General features: G+C 47.9%; 1 protein-coding gene across 5 annotated transcripts in view; it reads right to left on the bottom strand.

The window, feature by feature from the left end:
• Positions 1 to 18,186, bottom strand: part of LOC106084960 (protein furry) — a 470,149-nt gene that overhangs the window by 357,493 nt on the left and 94,470 nt on the right. For all 5 annotated transcript variants that reach the window (XM_059360195.1, XM_059360193.1, XM_059360196.1 and 2 more), the window contains 4 exons: positions 16,054 to 17,552; positions 15,841 to 15,978; positions 8,554 to 8,894; positions 8,349 to 8,487 (listed from right to left, as the gene is read on the bottom strand). In XM_059360195.1, the coding sequence (XP_059216178.1) occupies positions 8,349 to 8,487; positions 8,554 to 8,894; positions 15,841 to 15,978; positions 16,054 to 17,552 (2,117 nt within the window). The remainder of the gene's footprint in view (positions 1 to 8,348; positions 8,488 to 8,553; positions 8,895 to 15,840; positions 15,979 to 16,053; positions 17,553 to 18,186) is intronic.

Here is an 18,186-nt window from a genome sequence, read left to right as displayed (position 1 = left end):
CACAGATTATTCGAAACCCAGCGTTTCTGATGTGGCTGGACGGACGTATTGGCGATGTCTTCAAATAGTTTGGCATGGCCGACCGTGTCGAATGTCTGCGATAGGTCCAGTGCCACGAGGACCGTCCTATCACATGGCCTGGGCTAAATGAAGCCACGAAAAATGTGTGCGGTGATGGCATGCAAAGCTATTGTTGTGCTATGCAGTCTTCGAAATCCAAGCTTATGTCCGGCGAATGGAAATGCTCCAACAAACTAGTGGCTCAAGCGTTTTGACTACTGGTGAGTAAAGAGTCTGTACGACTCCCCCAAACTCGGGTCCTTTCCAGGCTTCAAAAGCAGAATAACTCTGCCAATCCTGTCGTCCCGTCTACCGGGGTTCGAGAGTGACTTAAGAGTAGACCACAGCTGGCCTAAACCGATACCTAAATTACATTGCTCCAAGTGTTCCATCCTCAGTTTTCGCTTATGTTCATTGACTACCCTATTTATTTCCAGATCGCTGATTCTGGGGTTAGTGGGGTCCGTGCAACGAATCCCATCACGTTCGTCTGCGAGTACCATTACTTGCGCCGGGAAATTGGGCCACACTTGGGGTGTTCGACCGGCTGGTATAAACCGAGCGGCTACTGCACATGTGAGTGGGTGGAATTTCACTGAAGTGGCGATTGGTGTACTGCCTGAAGCCAGCCCAATTAACCTTCGGTCGATGGTGGGAATTATGTGGAGGTGATCTGATCCCAAAGGAATGACGGCTTGCCAGGATACGTCCTCAGGAGACGTATGCAGAGTATGCAATGGAAATGTCTGCCGAGCTGCTACACCTCCTCGTAATCCTAGTGGGGGCATCGTTATTCACAGTGCAAAACGTGAAGCCTTTAATCAGCTCTGCTAAAGCATTGCCCCGCTGATCGCTAGGGGAGAATGCCATGTAGTGTCATGCACATTAAAGTCCCCTAGAACCAGACGATTATGGCCAGATAGTAGCCCACTTATGTCAGGCTTGTAAGCCTGGCCATTAATTGCGACACGGCCACCACCCGGCGGTATGTACACGCTCATTCTCGGCAGTACCGGACCGGACTGCTATGCCAATGCACTCCATGTAGGGGTCACTAGCGCCAGATGCAGGCGAGATGGGTCTATACTGCACGGAACGGTATATCACGAAGGCCAATCCCCCCAATCCTTAAGTGATCCTTACGTAGCTCATTGTATTCGTCAAAACTATGCAAGCTACAGGTGTTAGTGAGCTTTGTCTGCTAGATCGCTGCAACCAATATATTTTTCCGACCCATAAAATCCCCTATTTCGTCGATCTTGCCTCGGAGACCGTTACAAATCAATTGCAAAAATGATACACTTCCCGGCACAAGTCTGGCAATATTGGGGTTAGGATGTTGCAGTTGCCACTATTGACGCACGGGAGGGGTCGGAGGGGTCACATGTCCGATGACGCTTGTCTATGTTCGTCGTCAAGTAAACCCAAAGCAAGGCTGACTACTACTAAATCTTCAGTGCATAGCTACGGAGCCGTACCCTTGAGTAGTTTATATCCCGCAATTCATAGTCCACGAACCATTCCTTCACACACCCATGGTTCCTGGATAAGAACACGTCAAATCCCCCTGCCATCAGGAGGACCTTAAGTGCCGCCGAAGCGGCCTTACAATGGTGGAGATTTATCTGTAGAAACCGGACCATAGTCAGGAATCAAAACTTCCACCACTGTTGTGTAAGCCTCGTCTTCTGATTCCGCCTGGAGTTCATCCTCACAAGATTCCCTTGATCTTGTCATGATAAGCTTCCGTACGCATCCTGGGACAGGTGAGAAAGCTGTGGAACCACTCTTCCTCAGGACCCTAGATATTTGCGAAGTGGACGATTCCTCCTTAGATGCTTCACTAGCTGCTGCTGTCGAAGTACTTTTTGTGTTCCGTGCTTCCCCGCTGGGGCATACACAGAGCCCAGTCCAACCGGATGACCCACCCACACAGGGATTGTCGGGTCTCGTTTCTATGCATTCCCCTCCTGTCTCGATTGTGGCAAGAGGATTTTCAGTCTCCTGTAGTCCACCAGACTTTAGCGTTGTGGTCGATAGCTCCTCAGGCCAACAACTGCCGAGTCGTCTCCCTACCGCCTCTATAGACCTTCAGTTTCAACTTGTTGAATCCATAGGATACAACTCCTTTAGACTTGTTAAGTTCTACGACACAGGCGTTGTTTAGTATGAATAATGCATGTCTTCGGTCACCATCAGCCTCATCCAGTCTACAAATCTTCCAGTCGGTGGTAGGAAGATTGGGATTACATTCCCTATAGTCTTTCACGTATGGATCTGAGGGAAACCTTGGAATCCAAATCCAAGCGTGCGCCATTGGTCGAGATGGAATATCTTCCTTCTTGACTAAATCTAGTGCTGCACCTGGCCAGATCTTACCAATCTTTTTTAGCGCACAACGATACATTTCAATTGAGCGTTGATCCCCGAAGGCAATTAGTCTGTATCGGCCCCGATACCCGCCTGCATCGTCAAAAACCCGATACCAGCCTGCATCAAAAAACCAGGAAATTCCGCAAGGACATCGGAGTATACTGATGACAGTCCATTGACTATCTCACTCCAATTACTCCAAGGTATGCAGCCCTGTTTTTCTCCCTTGTCGACAACTGCCATCACCAAACTGTCCCTAGCGATATTAGCAAAGGTTCTTGGATCCATCTTACTATTGTTCGCCCTAGTTCTTTTAGGCATGGGATGTCCTCCAGGTAACCGCAGCCTTTTGGTTGACTGCGGTGCAGTTTCCGAATCTAGACGTGTAGTCTTTGGGAGTCATTTAGGGAGTCACTCGAACCAAACCTTTCAAAACACCTGAGAACGATGAACCTTCTATTATTCCAACATCTTAAAGAGCGTGTTGGTTTGCCGGGGAAGGTCGATGGTCTAGGAAAATTATAGGCAAGCGAAGATAGAATAGATTGTGCCATGTCCTTAGGACTCGAATCAGGTGTCTTTGTCGAAAGCCCCTGCTGACCAAAGTCAGAAATAGAAACAAAATCCTTAAGTTACTAACCAGAAACACCTATGTTGCAGACAATAAAACCTTGTTGAGTAGATGAAAAACAATTGACCAGTTAGTGGTAAACTATGCCACGCCAGTGTGGTTTTTAACGCTGAGCGACAAGTGGTGAAATAAGATTCAGTCTTGCCTGAATACATGTTGTTGTTGTTGTTGTGGAGGTAGCGATCCTCGTCAAGCTCCTGCTCCTGTCGTGTCCAAAGGACCGATCGCCGCGGGAACACGGTGGCCATTGGTTATTTAAAGGCGCCAATAACTTGCCTTGTTATAACGAGCATCATGGGCACTTAGTATTTGTGCAAGACTCGGTGCCGTTCGGCCTCTCACTGAGACTCTCCGCTTAATACCGCTGATGCTGCGCGACTGCCGTTGCAGCTACTCCGTTTGGAGCATTCCACTATCCTCAACCTGTGGACGCGCCCGGTAGCTCGAAGCTAAGCTCCTCGTGACAGCAATCAACACCACACAGACCCGGATTGACCCGATGGTATCCTTCATCGGCAAGGGCTGCCGCCTCGGTGTACAATACACTGCTACAACAACAACAACACAGATGGAACCTCAATGTTCCAGCTTGTATGGTGATCACAGCTATTCCGTGCCGGGTGCCTGAATACATCTTTACGAACTACGAAAGGTGTCTCCTCAATTCTTTTTCAAGCGGCATCTTTTGGACTGTTGTGGCAGCAGCCATCCAGATCACAATCTTGGGAATAGGCAACTATCGCCCGGAGATCAAAGATTAAATATTTTTAATCTAAAACGATAGGTTCAGCATAACAATATCCAGCCCCTAGGTCAAGCAACGTATCGTACGGTTATAAAGGGATTCACGAAGATACGGTACCGAAAGCGGTACAAAAATCCGAGTTATTGCCATTTGTGGAGACGAAAATATCGTAGTCAAAAGCGGACGCGGTAAATTGCTACAGAGTAATTTCTGTTTTTGAAGACCATCCGCCTCGCATAGCCCTTGATGAACTAAAACTCCCTCGACAAATTAAGATTTTCTTGCTCAACTACGTTGCCCCAGTTGATATTTAAGAGAACTTTGCACACATATTTAGGATGATTTTAAGGGTGCCGGGCCAAAACGGAGTAAGGGAAAATGAAAGGCCAGACGAATTGGCGGTGAAGACCAGAGGACTGCCGTCAATAAACCTTTCGTGTCGACGCAGTCCGAGTTAAGGGAGTGGGCGACGAATGCGCATGCAACATTGTGGAACAGCGAAACGGTCGGTAGGAAGGCGAAAACCCTAGGGGGGGGGGGGATCCAAATCGTGAGAAGACGAGGCTATTACTGAAAGGAAGCAAGGAGGAGGTCAGTATAGCTATTGGTATTATAACGGGACACATAGGACTACGAGCTCACTTATGTAAAATCGGTGCGGCAAGTGATAGCATGTGTAGGGCATGCGGGGAAGATGATGAGACGTTGGAGCATTTCCTTTTCCAATGCCCGGCTTTCGCGTCTAACAGACACCGGCACTTAGGTGGAGACATAATACCAGACATGAACCAACTTAGGGGAGTGGTATTGAAAACAATTAAGGCTTTTGTAAAAAGCACGGAATTCCTAACTTAGATTTTCTTTACTTTTATTTTTTTTTTTTTTTGTATTTAGAGCGCACAACAAACCGATTACTGACTTAGGTGTATGTCCATAATGGCATGGGGCGGCACCTTCTTTTCAACCTAACCTAACCTATCCCTAATCCTGTATGAAGACACAAGATCGGCAAGGGCTGCCGCCTCAGTGTACGTGTTCGTCTTTTTTCGTCATGGGAGAGGCACATCTCGGAGTGCCTTCTCCGTACGCTTCTGGTCCGTGCCGGGATTGAAAAGAACCCCGGACCCTGGTTCTGTTCCGTTTGCCAGAACCGCCTTCATCATCGGTCAGTGTCGGTGAGGTGTAACCGGTGCTTGGAGTGGGTACACTTCCGTTCTTGCTCTGGCCTAACTTCGCTACGGGAGTATAGTCATACTGGCTATGTCGCTAGGTGCTGTGCGAACATAGCCAGCAGTGGGTCACAAGCGTCGCCGTCGTCGCCTTCGGCGTCCTCGTCGTCGGGCTATGTGACCCCCCCCCGACCTCTCCCGTACGGCAATTTATGCAACGACAGCACCCTAGCCCTACATTGCCAGGCCAGTGCCGGGAAGTGTATCGTTCTTGCAGTTAAACTGCAATGGACTGCGAGGCAAGATTGATGAGATTGTAGATTTTATGAATCGGAAGAGCATATCGGTCGCAGCGATCCAGGAGACAAAGCTGACTAACACCTGCAGCTTGCACAGTTGTCACGGCTACAATGTGCTACGTAAGGATCGCTCAAGGAACGGAGGTGGGGGATTGGCCTTCGTTATACACCATTCCGTGCAGTATAGACCTATCTCGCCTGCGCTTGACGCTAGTGACCCATACATGGAATGTATGGGGGTTGCAGTCAGGTCTGGTACTGCCGAGATAGAGATATACAACGTGTCCCGATTAATGGCCAGGCTTACAACCCCGACATAAGTGGGTTGCTATCTAGCCATAATCGTCTGGGTTTGGGGGACTTTAATGCACATCACTCGTCATGGCATTCTCCCCTAGGTAACGACCAGCGTGGCATAGCTTTGGCAGAGCAGATAGATAGCTCCAAGTTTTGCACGGTGAATGAGGATGCCCCCACTAGGATTACGAGGAGGTGCAGCAGCTTGCCAGACATCTCAATTGCATCCCCTGATCTCCTGAGTGACGTATCCTGGCAAGCCGTCATCTCTTTGGGGTCAGACCACCTCCCCATAATCCTCACCATCGACCGACCACCCGACTTCATAACCTCTGAGCGCCGGACCTTCATCAATTACAAGAAGGCCAATTGGACCGGCTTCAGAGAGTATACCAATCGCCGCTTCAATGAACTGCCACCCCCCTCTGATGTGCTTGTGGCCGAGAGGAAATTCCGAGACATCATCAACGCAGCAGCCGCTCGCTTTATACCAGCCGGTCGAATACCCCAAGTGCGACCCAATATCCCGGCGCAAGCAGTGGTACTCGCAGACAAGCGTGATGGGATTCGTGCTATGGACCCCGCTAACCCCAGAATCAGCGAGTTGAATCTGGAAATAAACAGGGTAGTCAACGAACATATGCGGAATTTGTGGCTGGAACACTTGGAGCAATGTAACTTAGGTACCGGTGCAGGCAAACTGTGGGCCACTGTTAAGTCTCTCTCGAACCCAGGTAGACGGGACGACAGGACCTCAGTCACTTTTGGCGAGATAACCATGACTGATTCGAAGAGGTGCGCCAGGTTGTTCAACCGTCAATTTATTGTGCATCCCGAGAGAGACAGGGCAAGGAGGAGAGCCATTCGCCGTATTCGTGGTCTCCGAGCCGATGAACAGTCATCACAATTTACCGTGGGCGAAGTTACGAATGTCATCCGTGGCGCCAAATCTTCCAAGGCGTTGGGCCCCGACGGAATCTCTACATTGATGCTGAAGAATCTGGATTTAACTGGAGTTGAGTACCTTACCACTGTCCTTAACCTGTCATTGAACACTCTTATAGTTTCCGATGTCTGGAAAATGGGCAGAGTGATCCCGCTACTGAAGCCTGGTAAAGACCCGAGTTTGGGGGAGTCGTACAGACCGATCTCCCTTCTCTCACCAGTGGCTAAGACGCTTGAAGCATTACTCCTCCCGAGCCTCGTAGGAGAATTTCCATTCGCCGAGCATCAACACGGATTTCGGAGACTGCACAGCACAACAACGTCCCTCCAGCCAGGCCTGAAACGTTGGGTCGCGAATTATCTGTGTGGCCGCCAGTCATTTGTGGAATTTAGGGATAAGAAGTCAAAACACCGTAGAGTGAAACAGGGAGTTCCCCAAGGCGGGGTGATGTCTCCGGCTCTGTTTAACCTCTACCTATCCTCCATCCCACCTCCTCCAGACGACATAGAGATCGTATCATATGCGGACGACTGTACGATCTTGGCATCAGGCCCCCCACGCATTGATGACATCTGCGATAGGTTGAACGTCTACCTCAACGAGCTTGCCTCATATTTCGCTGCAAGAAATCTGAAGATATCCGCCACCAAATCTTCAGCCACACTGTTCACTACAAATACGCGTGAGGTGAATACTGAGCTGACTGTGATGGTCGATAGAGAAATGATTCCGACCATCAAGTGTGCCAAATTACTTGGCGTCACATTTGACAGCTCCTACACTTTCTCCCCACATGCCACAGCAATCTGCAATAAAGTCAAAAGTAGAAACAAGGTCCTCAAGTCACTCGCTGGCAGCACTTGGGGTGCAGACAAAGAAACCTTGTTGACCACGTACAAAGCAATTGGCCGGTCTGTGGTAAGTTATGCAGCGCCAGTGTGGTCACGTCAACTTTGTGACACGCAGTGGAATAATATTCAGATTTGTCAGAATGCGACGGGCTGTCTCCTCAGTTCTCATGTGGACCACCTCCATCAGGAGACAAAGATCCTACCAGTGCGAAGACATAACTACATGCTGTCTAAGCAATACCTTTTGGGCTGTTATCGCAGAAATCATCCAAATCATCATCTTGTGGATAGATATCCACCGCCCAGAAGCCTTAAGGTAGATCTACACGATCTAGAGCGTGAGGTCCAGCGCTACAAGAGAGAACCTCTAGATCAAGTGGCATATCAAGCGGGTCTGAACAACATTCATGCAGACACGGTAGCAGACGCGTTAATTGGCTACCGGGTGAATGTAGTCCTTGGAGAACGACCACCACCCATTGCACCCGAAGCAATCGACCTCCCCCGGCAAACCAGAGTGGTTCTGGCTCAATTACGTTCCGGCAGATGCAGCCGCCTCAATTCCCACAGAGCTAGGATTGATGCCGACGTGCAAGATGTATGTCCCGATTGTAACCAGGGACCGCACGATACACGTCACCTGTTTAACTGCCCGCCCAGACCCACTCGACTCAGACCCAGATCCCTGTGGACGCACCCCATCCTAGTCGCGGAGTTCCTGGGTCTTGACACTCAACAGAATCAAGCAGACGAAACATAGTACACAATAAACTGCTACAACAACAACAACAACAACAACAACAACAACAACAACAACAACCAAAACACCAACAGGGCATAACCACCATTGAAATTTTTTCCGAAGTTTTCGCCGGAACTTGAATTCAAGCGTTCATCGTCGTAGGCAGACAAATGGCTTCGGCCAATCCAATCAATTAAATCTCCTTAAGCCAAATTTTAAATCAACTCTTACTTACCTTAATTGGCCTTCCAACGCACAGCAGGTCATACACAATCTCTCGCATAGCAAAATCCAAACGTTCCTGAGCAATAAATTGTATGATCTTAACAAAAATATTCAGCGGGGTATCTCGCGGCACTACACCCTTTGAGCCTCTGTAAGAAAAAACCAAAGTTTAGCCAAAGAGCATACAGAAACTTAACAAAAGTTACACCCATTACTTTGGAAACAATGAATTCACAATACTTTGTAGACGTGAATGTGTGGCCGAATTCGATTCACATTTGATGCGTATCATGTAGACCCATAGCAGGCGATATAAAGACTCCAAGGCGACACGACTCATTTTGGCATCACGATTCTTCAAATTGCTCAGGCACATGGCCAAAAAGTAATGCCAATTGGATAGGAAGAAAGTCTTTTGGGATACGCACAGCAAACAGGTGACCAATGGAAAGAGTGCCAGCCGATGTTTAGATTTGGTGGAGGCATCCAATGTTTGCATATAAAGCAGCTCAACGAAATTCTTGACGCAGGGTACATTGACTTCATTTTTTACAGCCTGAAAAGGTTGAAATCAAATTAGTTTCGATTATAATAATAAGGGAATTTAATGGGAAATTTGTCAAACTACATTTTTTTAAATTTTGTATTAAAACTGACTACAACGTTAAGGCTACGATACATTTTTGGATTGTTCAAAATGATGCCGAAGTTATTAAAAATTCCCATGAACAACACTGCACTGCATCCCCGCACGGGATAGCTGTGTGCACCCCACAAGCTGGAACCTTGAGTTCTAATCTGTGTTGTGTTCTTTGCTGTCACGAGCTTAGCTGCGAGCTACCGGGAGCGTCCACAGTTTGCGGATAGTGGAATGCTCCATACGAAGTGGCTGCGACGACAATCGCGGACAATCAGCGGTATCGAGCGGAGAGTCTAAGTGAAAGGTCGAGTGGCACCGGTTCTTGCACAAATACTGAGTGCCTGTGATGCTCGATATGACATGGCGAGTTATTGGCGCCTCTAAACCAGAGGCACTTCCCGGAGTGCCATTTCCGCAAGCTTCTGGTCCGTGCCGAGATTGAAAAGAACCCTGGACTATAATTCTGTTCGGTTTGCCAGAACCGTTTCCATCATCGCTCGGTGTCGGTGAGGTGCAACCGGTGCATGGAGTGGGTACATTTCCGATCTTGCTCTGGCCTCACATCACTACGGGAGTATATGTTGCTGTACGAACATAGACAACAGTTGGTCCCAAGCGTCGTCGTCGTCGCCTTCTGTCTCCTCATCGTCGGACTATGTGACTGCGCCGACCTCTCCCGTGCGGCAATATATGCAACAGCATCATCCCAGCCTCAATATTGCCGGGCCAGTGCCTGGAAGTGTAGCTTTTTTGCAATTGAATTGCAATGGTCTGAGAGGCAGGTTCGACGAGATTGTAGATTTTATGAGTCGGAAGAACATATTGGTTGCGGCGATCTAGGAGACAAAGCTGACCAACACTTGCAGCTTGCACAGTTGTCACGGACACAATGTGCTACGCAAGGATCGCTTAAGAAATGGAGGTGGGATTGGCCTTCGTGACACAACATTCCGTGCAGTATGGACTCCTCTCGCCTGCGCCTGGCGCTAGTTACCCCTACATGGAGTGCATGGGGATAGCAGTCAGGCCTGCCTGCTCGGTACTGCCGAGATAGAGCTTTTTACCGCCGGTTGGTGGTTGTCTCCCAATTCATGACCAGACTTACAAGCCCGACATAAGTGGACTACTATCTGGCCATAATCGTCAAGTACTAGGAGAGTTTAATGCGCATCACATTTCGTGGAATTTTATTTGCATTGCAACCCATGATCTCCTGAGTGACGTATCCTGGCAACACGTCATTTGGCATCAGACCACCTTCCCATAATTCTCACTGTCGACCGACCACCCGACTTTATAACTTCAGAGAGTACACCAATCGCCGCTTCAGTGATCTGACATCCCGTCGAATGTGCTAGTTGCCGAGAGGAATTTCCGAGTCTTCATTAACTCAGAGGCCGCTCGATTTATGACATCCGGTCGAATACCCCAAGTGGGGCCTAATTTCCCGGCGCAAGCAGTAGTAATCACAAACGAGCGTGATGGGATTCGTTGCACGGATCCCAATAACCCCAGATTCAGTGAGCTGAATCTAGAAATAAACAGGGAATTTGTGGCTGAAACACTTGGAGCAATGTTACTTAGGTACCTGTTTAGGCAAGCTGTGGTCTACTGTTAAGTCACTCTCAAACCCCGGTAGACGGGATGACAGGACCTCAGTTACTTTTGGCGACGTAACTGTGACTGATCCGAAGAGATGCGCCAGATTGTTCAAACGTCAAGTTACGAATGTCATCCGTGGAGCCAAATCATACGAGGCGTTGGGCCCTGACGGAATCTCTACACTGATGCTCAAGAATCTGGATCTAACTGGAGTACCTTACAACTGTCATCAATCTGTCAACCTCTTATAGTACCCGATGTCTGGAAAATGGGCAGAGTGATCCCGCTACTGAAGCCAGGAAAGGACCCGAGTTTTGGCGAGTTGTACAGACCGATCTCCCTTCTTTCACCTGTAGCCAAGACATCACCAATACGTCCGTCCAGCCCCATCTGAAACGCTGGAAACGCGAATAATCTGTGTGGTCGCCAGTCATTTGTGGAATTTAGTGATAAGAAGTCGAGGCACCGTAGAGTGAAACAGGGAGTTCCCCAAGGCGGTTTAACTTCTACCTATCCTCTATTAAAGTCAGAGATAGAAACAAGGACCTCAAGTCACTTGCCGACAGCATGTGGGGTTGACAAAGAAACATTGTCAATCCCATAGCAGCCGGTTGTACGCACCCTTCATCGGCAAGAGTTGCCGCCTCAGTGTATAACACACTGCTACTATAACAACATTGTTGACCACGTACAAAGCATTTGTCCGGTCTGTGGTAAATTATGCAGCGCCAGCGTGGTCTCGTCAGCACTGTGACACGAGTGGAATAATAGTCAGATCTGTCAGAATGCCGCCCTCCGAACTACGACGAGCTGTCTCCTGAGTTATCATGTGGACCTCCTCCATCAGGAGACAAAAATCCTACCAGTGCGGCATATTAAGCAGGTCTAGACAACATTCATGCAGACACGGTAGCAGATGTGGTAAATAGCTACCGGGGAATGTAGTCCTTGAAGAACCACCGCCTCCCATTGCAGCTGAAAAAATTGACCTCCCACAGCAAACCAGAGTAGTTCTGGCTCAATTACGTTCCGGCAGATGCCAGTCACCTCGACACCTACAGATTGATACCGACGTGCAGGATGTATTTGCCGATTGTGACCAGGGACCACATAACACACGTCATACAGATCCCTCTGGACGCAGCCCATCTTAGTCGCAGAGTTCCTGGATCTGGATACTCAACAGCATCAAGCAGACGAAAGATGGAACCCAACCAAGTGCTACAAGAACAACCACGACATATCTGGCACTAAGTACCTAGAAGGCGGGCCATTGTTAGGTCGAAACTGTTAAGGAGATGCTTAAAGCTTCTTCGAACCATGTAAAAGGCTATCAGTCCTTGTTGGGTGTGTGTTATCAATGGTGGCGGGAAATAAGGCGGCTAGCAGAGAATGAATCACTGATGAGAGCGAACCATGCTGCTGTTTCAATGTACTATCCCCTATTCCTATTCCTATTCCTTCATGCAGTAGCCACTATCTACGCAGATCACCTAAATGGGCCGTGGGCTGATTTTGTCGGTTGCAGTGTGGCTAAGGTTGTAGCCACATTTTCATGTGGAAGTGGCGATCTTCGTCAAGCTCCTGTAGGTGAGCAAGCTCGTTCCGGTCCAAAGGACCGATCGCCGCGGAAACAGGTTGGCCATTGGTTTTTTAAAGGCGCCAATAACTTGCTTTGTCTTATCGAGCATCGTAGACACTCCACACAGATTGGACCTCAATGTTCCAGCCTGTGTGGTGCTCACGTCTATCCCGTGCCAGGCTTTAAAACAGGTGTTCAGCATCATTGTATAGATACGAGGCTCAGCGCGTTGAACGACTTGGTGCTGTGGTTGACATTTGTAACCTCGTCCACGACTATTTGTGATGGAAGAAAGGGTGAAGGTTGTTGCTTACGCGGATGGTATTGTCATCATGTTGGGTAGCCGTTTTTTCTCTTCTAGAAAGACGGAGCTTTCAACCAGGAGGTGGAAGCTGCGAGTTTTATATGGATGTTTCCTGGATGCGATGCAGCTGCCGCTCTCTATCTGGAGGCTCATGTAAGGCTTGATTATTATAAGGCTCATTACTTGTCGCTACTCGATAGGTAGGATTTTGAGCTTAGCCCGCGGACAGTGCACAGGATGTTTACGGTGTACTTTGGGCAGCAACCATGCTCTCTACAGAATGAATGAGAAGTTACAGTGTATCGCGGCAGCTCTAAGCGCCCGAACAAGTCGTTGAATGTCATGTTCTATCCTATGCCTATGCACCCATATGTTTGATTTGCGGTACCGAAGATTGCCCTAAGGCTCCGGTAGTTCCATATGCCATGAGCTCCGAGTTCCATATGCCTATGCACCCATATGTTTGATTTGCGATACCTTAGATTGCCTTAAGGCTGAGGATATCGGGAACTTTGGTTCTCCTTCGGGCTAGGTGAATTCTCCATTATTGATGGGTTCCATCTCGTTTTTCTGGAGTAGAAGCTGTGGGATACCCCGCCTTTACTAAGGCTTTCTGTTTCACGGATGGTAGTTTTCATAGAGATCATAGGCATAAGGCAGTCATATAGACTTCTAATTGGAGGATAAAGTCTTCTAGGCAGAGTACTTCGCAGTTCTAACGGTTCGGACACGATTTTAATGTTGAAGCGGCTTCTTGCTTAGGTACGATACCAGAGGTTGAATGCCCTGAAGTCGGGCCATTGTGAGATCGAAACTAGTAAGGAGATGCAAAAAGCTTCTTAGAACCATGTAGAAGGCTATCAGTCCTTACTGGGTCTGTGTTTTCAATGGTGGCGGGATATTAGGCGACTGGCAAGCTGCAAAAAATGGATCACTGTTGAGGTCGAATCATGCTGCTGGTTCAGTGTACCAATCCCTATGCGAGCTTCTACGATACGATAGGCACTATCTACGTGGGCGTTGGCTGATACGGTGGATTGCAGGGTGGCCGAATAATTCGCGGAACACGATTTTACTTATTCTGGGGCTGGGGAAGCATAAGCTCGGACTTCCGACACGGGATAACTATGACGAGTTGGAACTCTGAGCTCCGATTCGTGGAGTTATCAACATCATCACGAGAAGCTCAGCTGAGAGCTTCTGGGCGCATCCACGCGTTGCGGATTGGGATGTGGGATGCTCCATAAACGGAGTAGCTGCAACTGCAGTGGCGAACAATCAGCGGTATCGAGTGAAGAGCCTCGGCACCGGGTCTTGCTTAAATACTGAGTGTCAATGATGCTCCATATAACAAGGCCAGTTATTGGCGCCTTTAAATAATCAATGGCCATAGCGTTCCCGTGGCGATCGCTCCTATGTACCGTAACGGACTTGCTCACCCATGGAGCCTGACAAGGAGGAGGAAGTTGGCTGGAAGAAAGTCTCACCGATGATAACTCTTCTACGATAACTGTGTTGTCTTGTTCCGTTTTAGGATGAATCTCTATATGTATTATTCTTCTTCTTTATACTTCTCTGTTTTCTATGGCAAAAATAATGAAAACATTGGAAGTTCCTTATTTGGTTGAAAGCAATGCTGAATATGCGACCAAGATTAAGCGGATACGACCACAGTTACATTCTAGATACTTTGGATGCATTATCCAGACTGAGGAATGTCTCAAACTACCTGGCACCGAGACCGATTCGAGCAAGGATCTTCGGGATTCGCTTTCCAGGAATGGGAGGCAATGCTGTGTTTGAGGAGAATGAATCCGTGGTCTTCATAGATGGCGTCAAGATGCAGTCAAGGACTGGATTTGGATTATACTACTCACATCTCAATGAATGCTGTCCAATTCAAGTTTAAGCTCAATAAGCTTTTTATATAGCCGAGTCCGAACAGGTGCCGCAGTGCGAAACCTTTTTGGGGAGCTTCTATGCAAGGCGTAGTACCTCACAAATGCCGACAGCATTCGGGCGGGAAAACCACCGCTGAAAAATGTTCCTGGTGTTTTCGCCTGGTTTCGAACCGAGGTGTTCAGCATCATAGGCGGACATGCTAACCCACAGACGAATATTTGGTCTTTCAGGCAGAGGTCTGTGCCAAAATGATAGCCGCAAAAGCAATACTGAGAAGGGAGGATCTCTTCTTTGAAACTCGGGATTTATGTGAAAAGTATTGCCAGACGAATATTCGCTTTTTCAGGCAGTGGTCTGTGCCATAGCTACAGCCGCAAAAGGAATACTGAGAAGGGATCTACCGGCTTCGAAACTCGGGATTTATGTGAAAAGCATTGCGGCCCTCGAGGATAGAGGTCGAAGTGCGTGGCGGAGTTTTTGGATAGCCTGAATAGACACCGGGCTCACAACATAGTGCTAACTTGGGTTCCTGCAACACCGCACCATCGTGTTCGAGAAGGCAGACTCATATCAAGGAAGGGCTGCTCCACTGGGAACGAACCAGACGCCGGTCTTGCGTGGAGGGGCTGGCCAGTGAGGAGGTTGCAAGGGGGAAGTCTGTTAATGGATGCGGAAATGCCAGGACACTTTTCCGTACCGTCAACCGGAAGATGTCGACGGTAGGAGTTCCAGAAGTTATAGCGAGGCACTGTGCGATAGACTTCATGGTCGCACACATGCGAATACCGCATAATGATTGCTGCAGAAGCTGTCTGTACGAGGGGGAGTTGAAGAAGATCGAGTACTTGTGTTTGTTGTTGTAGCAGTGTGTTGTGCACTGAGGCGACAGCCCTTGCCGATGGAGGCTTTCATCGGGTCAATCCGGTACGTACAACCGGCTGCCATGGGATCCAGTACTTGCTCTGCTTATGTCATATCATGTCATGGCGGTACTTCTTCGATTTCGGCGAGCATGTAGTTCTGTCTCTGGGTAGTCTACTCAAGTAGCATGCAGTTGTCTCGCATGGGTAGTCTACTCAAGTCTACTCAAGTCTACTCAAGTTGCATGCAGTTCTGTCTCTGGGTAGTCTACTCAAGTACGTGGTACGTGGATAAGACGAGATGGTTCCAACGGCAGACGTGATGCAATCCTTCACAAGCGATTTTGTATGCGTAGATTAGCAGGAGCAATGGTTGGCACTCAACGAATAAACACAGGAGTAGCGTGGACCGATGCCAACTCCCTTTATGTACATGTGATTCCTTATTATGTTCCATATTTTTCAAACTTTTACTTAAATTTTTCATCCAAAATTATATTTCTCACTAGGGTAGCACAATGAGGCGGACTGATTTCCAAGTGAACTTACTTTTCACGGTGGGTTACCCATTCAACCTAATTCTGATACCCGTAAAACAAAATAAAAACTTACCGCTGCCACAGGCACTAAAATCTCCACAAATAGTCCGGCCAAAGCGTGTTTGATGTCCTTGTCTTTGAGTTCCAAAAAATACTGGCCACATTCATGCATAAATTGAAAAGAGGCTTCAAATTCCTCAATTGGCACCATCTACACAAAAACCAGAGGAAGAAGAGGAACATAAATTATACAATTTCTGCAACTCCTAGCTACTCCTCTACTTACCTTAACCCTAAAGAACTTCATGCCCATCAAGAGGCTAATAATACTTTGGGTGGTGTGGGGCGAAGGCTCCTTGGTTCTCAACTCTTTCAGTTCGGACATGAAACGTTTGCGCACCGAACTGAAACGAGATTGAGCCAGAACACCAATCACCTCGGCATACAAATCGGCTATCATATGGATGTTGTGGGCATTGGGATTATTCTGGAGACCTTCCTTGTATTTGAAATGCTTAAAGGCCAGATTCTCTATGCTACGCACCAAATCCTCATGGCCCGGATGAAAGGGTAACTGTTTCAGAATTTCAATGAGGGCTAGGCAGAAAATAAATTCCACAGCGGCCTCTCGACGTTGCAATTGAAAATCCATCTCTTGAGAGTTCAAAGCTTTGGTGAGATGAGCACTCTTTTCCATGCGCTTGAGATCATTTTTAATTTCGGCATCGGAGAGTTGACGCCGGTGCCATGCCAGTAGCGTATGAAGCAACGAGGGCAGGCAATGTTCGGCCACATTGCCCAGGGCTGAGAGCAATTGATCAAATTGTTGATCCTCGCCGCGTTGCAGAAGTTTCGAAAGCGGCTTGTCCGCACTTTCCAACATGACCAATTCGATTTTCTTCTCGGCCTGCAGTGTGAAATCGGAAAAGAGATTGCGCATGACAATTTCCCCCGGCCGCAAAGAAGTCTCAGCATTCTGGTCCATTTGGCTGGCAGCGGCAGCATTGGCCGATGAAACTGTGACCGCCGCCGTGGTGTAGGGCATAATATTTATAATGGATGATCTGGAATGAGTACCCCAAGGCAATAGGGATTGTCTTTGTGGAATCAAAAGGGAGCCATAGTTGCGATTAGATCCATTCGGGGCATTGCCCGATAGCGTAGCATAATTATTGAGTATTTGCTGATTTTGTGGAGGCGGCATGGGAGGTACAATCGCATGGGAAGAAGGGCCAACGCTGCAGGTATTTGATGAAACAGCATGGCCTGGCACACTGTCGAGGCTAGCACCAACATTTGCTGCAGCTCCTGCTGAAATTAACTGTGACTCTGGAAGGCTACTGCCACTGCTGCCACCCTCTAAAATGTTGAGATTTTGTTGGGCCAAAGGACTCTCCTCGTTTGTCATAACATTGGCATTGTTATTGACACTATCGCCCAAGGCGCTGTTAACAGGCGATGTGGAGCCAACCCCAGTTGTTGTGCCACCACCGCCAACGGAGCTTCGTGTTGATTTTGGTGTTGAGGTTTGTTGATAATCATTCGAATTTATAGAGTGCCGCTGTGGGGGTGTTGTGCACACTTCATTATTATCCGTGGTCAAAACGGTGGTGGTCGTACCTATGGACTGGGTATCCTCAAAACCTATACCTAATCCTACACCGACTACTCCTATACCCGCAGTGGGGCTATTGGCTGTTGTAGGCGATGCAGGAGCATTAGTTGAAATTGGACTACCCAAGGTGGCATTGGTGTTTAGATTTTCATTTTGGTTTGCATTTAAACCTGCAAACAGAGCAAGGGGAAGAAGAGTTACAAGCATATAATTAGTAAAATGTTAATAAAGTTGGAGTAAGAATTTACACAACAAAGACTATAGCAAAATACTAACTAAAGGCATCTGGTCAAATTTATTGAGAATGGATGTTTGTACATTTTTTTCAAACTAGTGATCATTGTGTGACTTTTTTTTTTGAATAGCTGTCAACTGAGAAGATGAGATGTCATATTGATGGTAACTTTAACATACATAGTTCATAATTGCCAGGGATGACAGATGACACCTCTAAGTTTAGCTCAATAAAAGAAAATGAGGAACCTTTTGTAGGCAAAATACATTTAAACCCCAAATGTGTTAGCCAACAAGGGAGCGATACAAATTAATGGCCCTGAGTCGAGGCCAATCTTAGTGCCAGACCCTTAAGTTGTTGTTGCTGAAGCAACATTTGCATGTAAAGGTGGCGATCCTCGTCAAGCTCTTAGAGGTGAGCTAGCTCGTTCCGGTCCATAGAATCGATCGCTGCGGCAACAGGGTGGCCGTTGGTTAATTAAAGGTGCCAATAACCCGCCTTGTTATATCGAGCATCATAGGCACTCAGTATTTGTGCAAGAGCCGTTGCCGCCCGGCCTCTCACTGAGA

This window comes from Stomoxys calcitrans, chromosome 1 (assembly GCF_963082655.1).
Source record: "Stomoxys calcitrans chromosome 1, idStoCalc2.1, whole genome shotgun sequence".
NCBI lineage: Eukaryota > Metazoa > Arthropoda > Insecta > Diptera > Muscidae > Stomoxys > Stomoxys calcitrans.
Note: the sequence above shows the minus strand (reverse complement) of the source record. Positions and strands in the feature narration are given on the sequence as shown.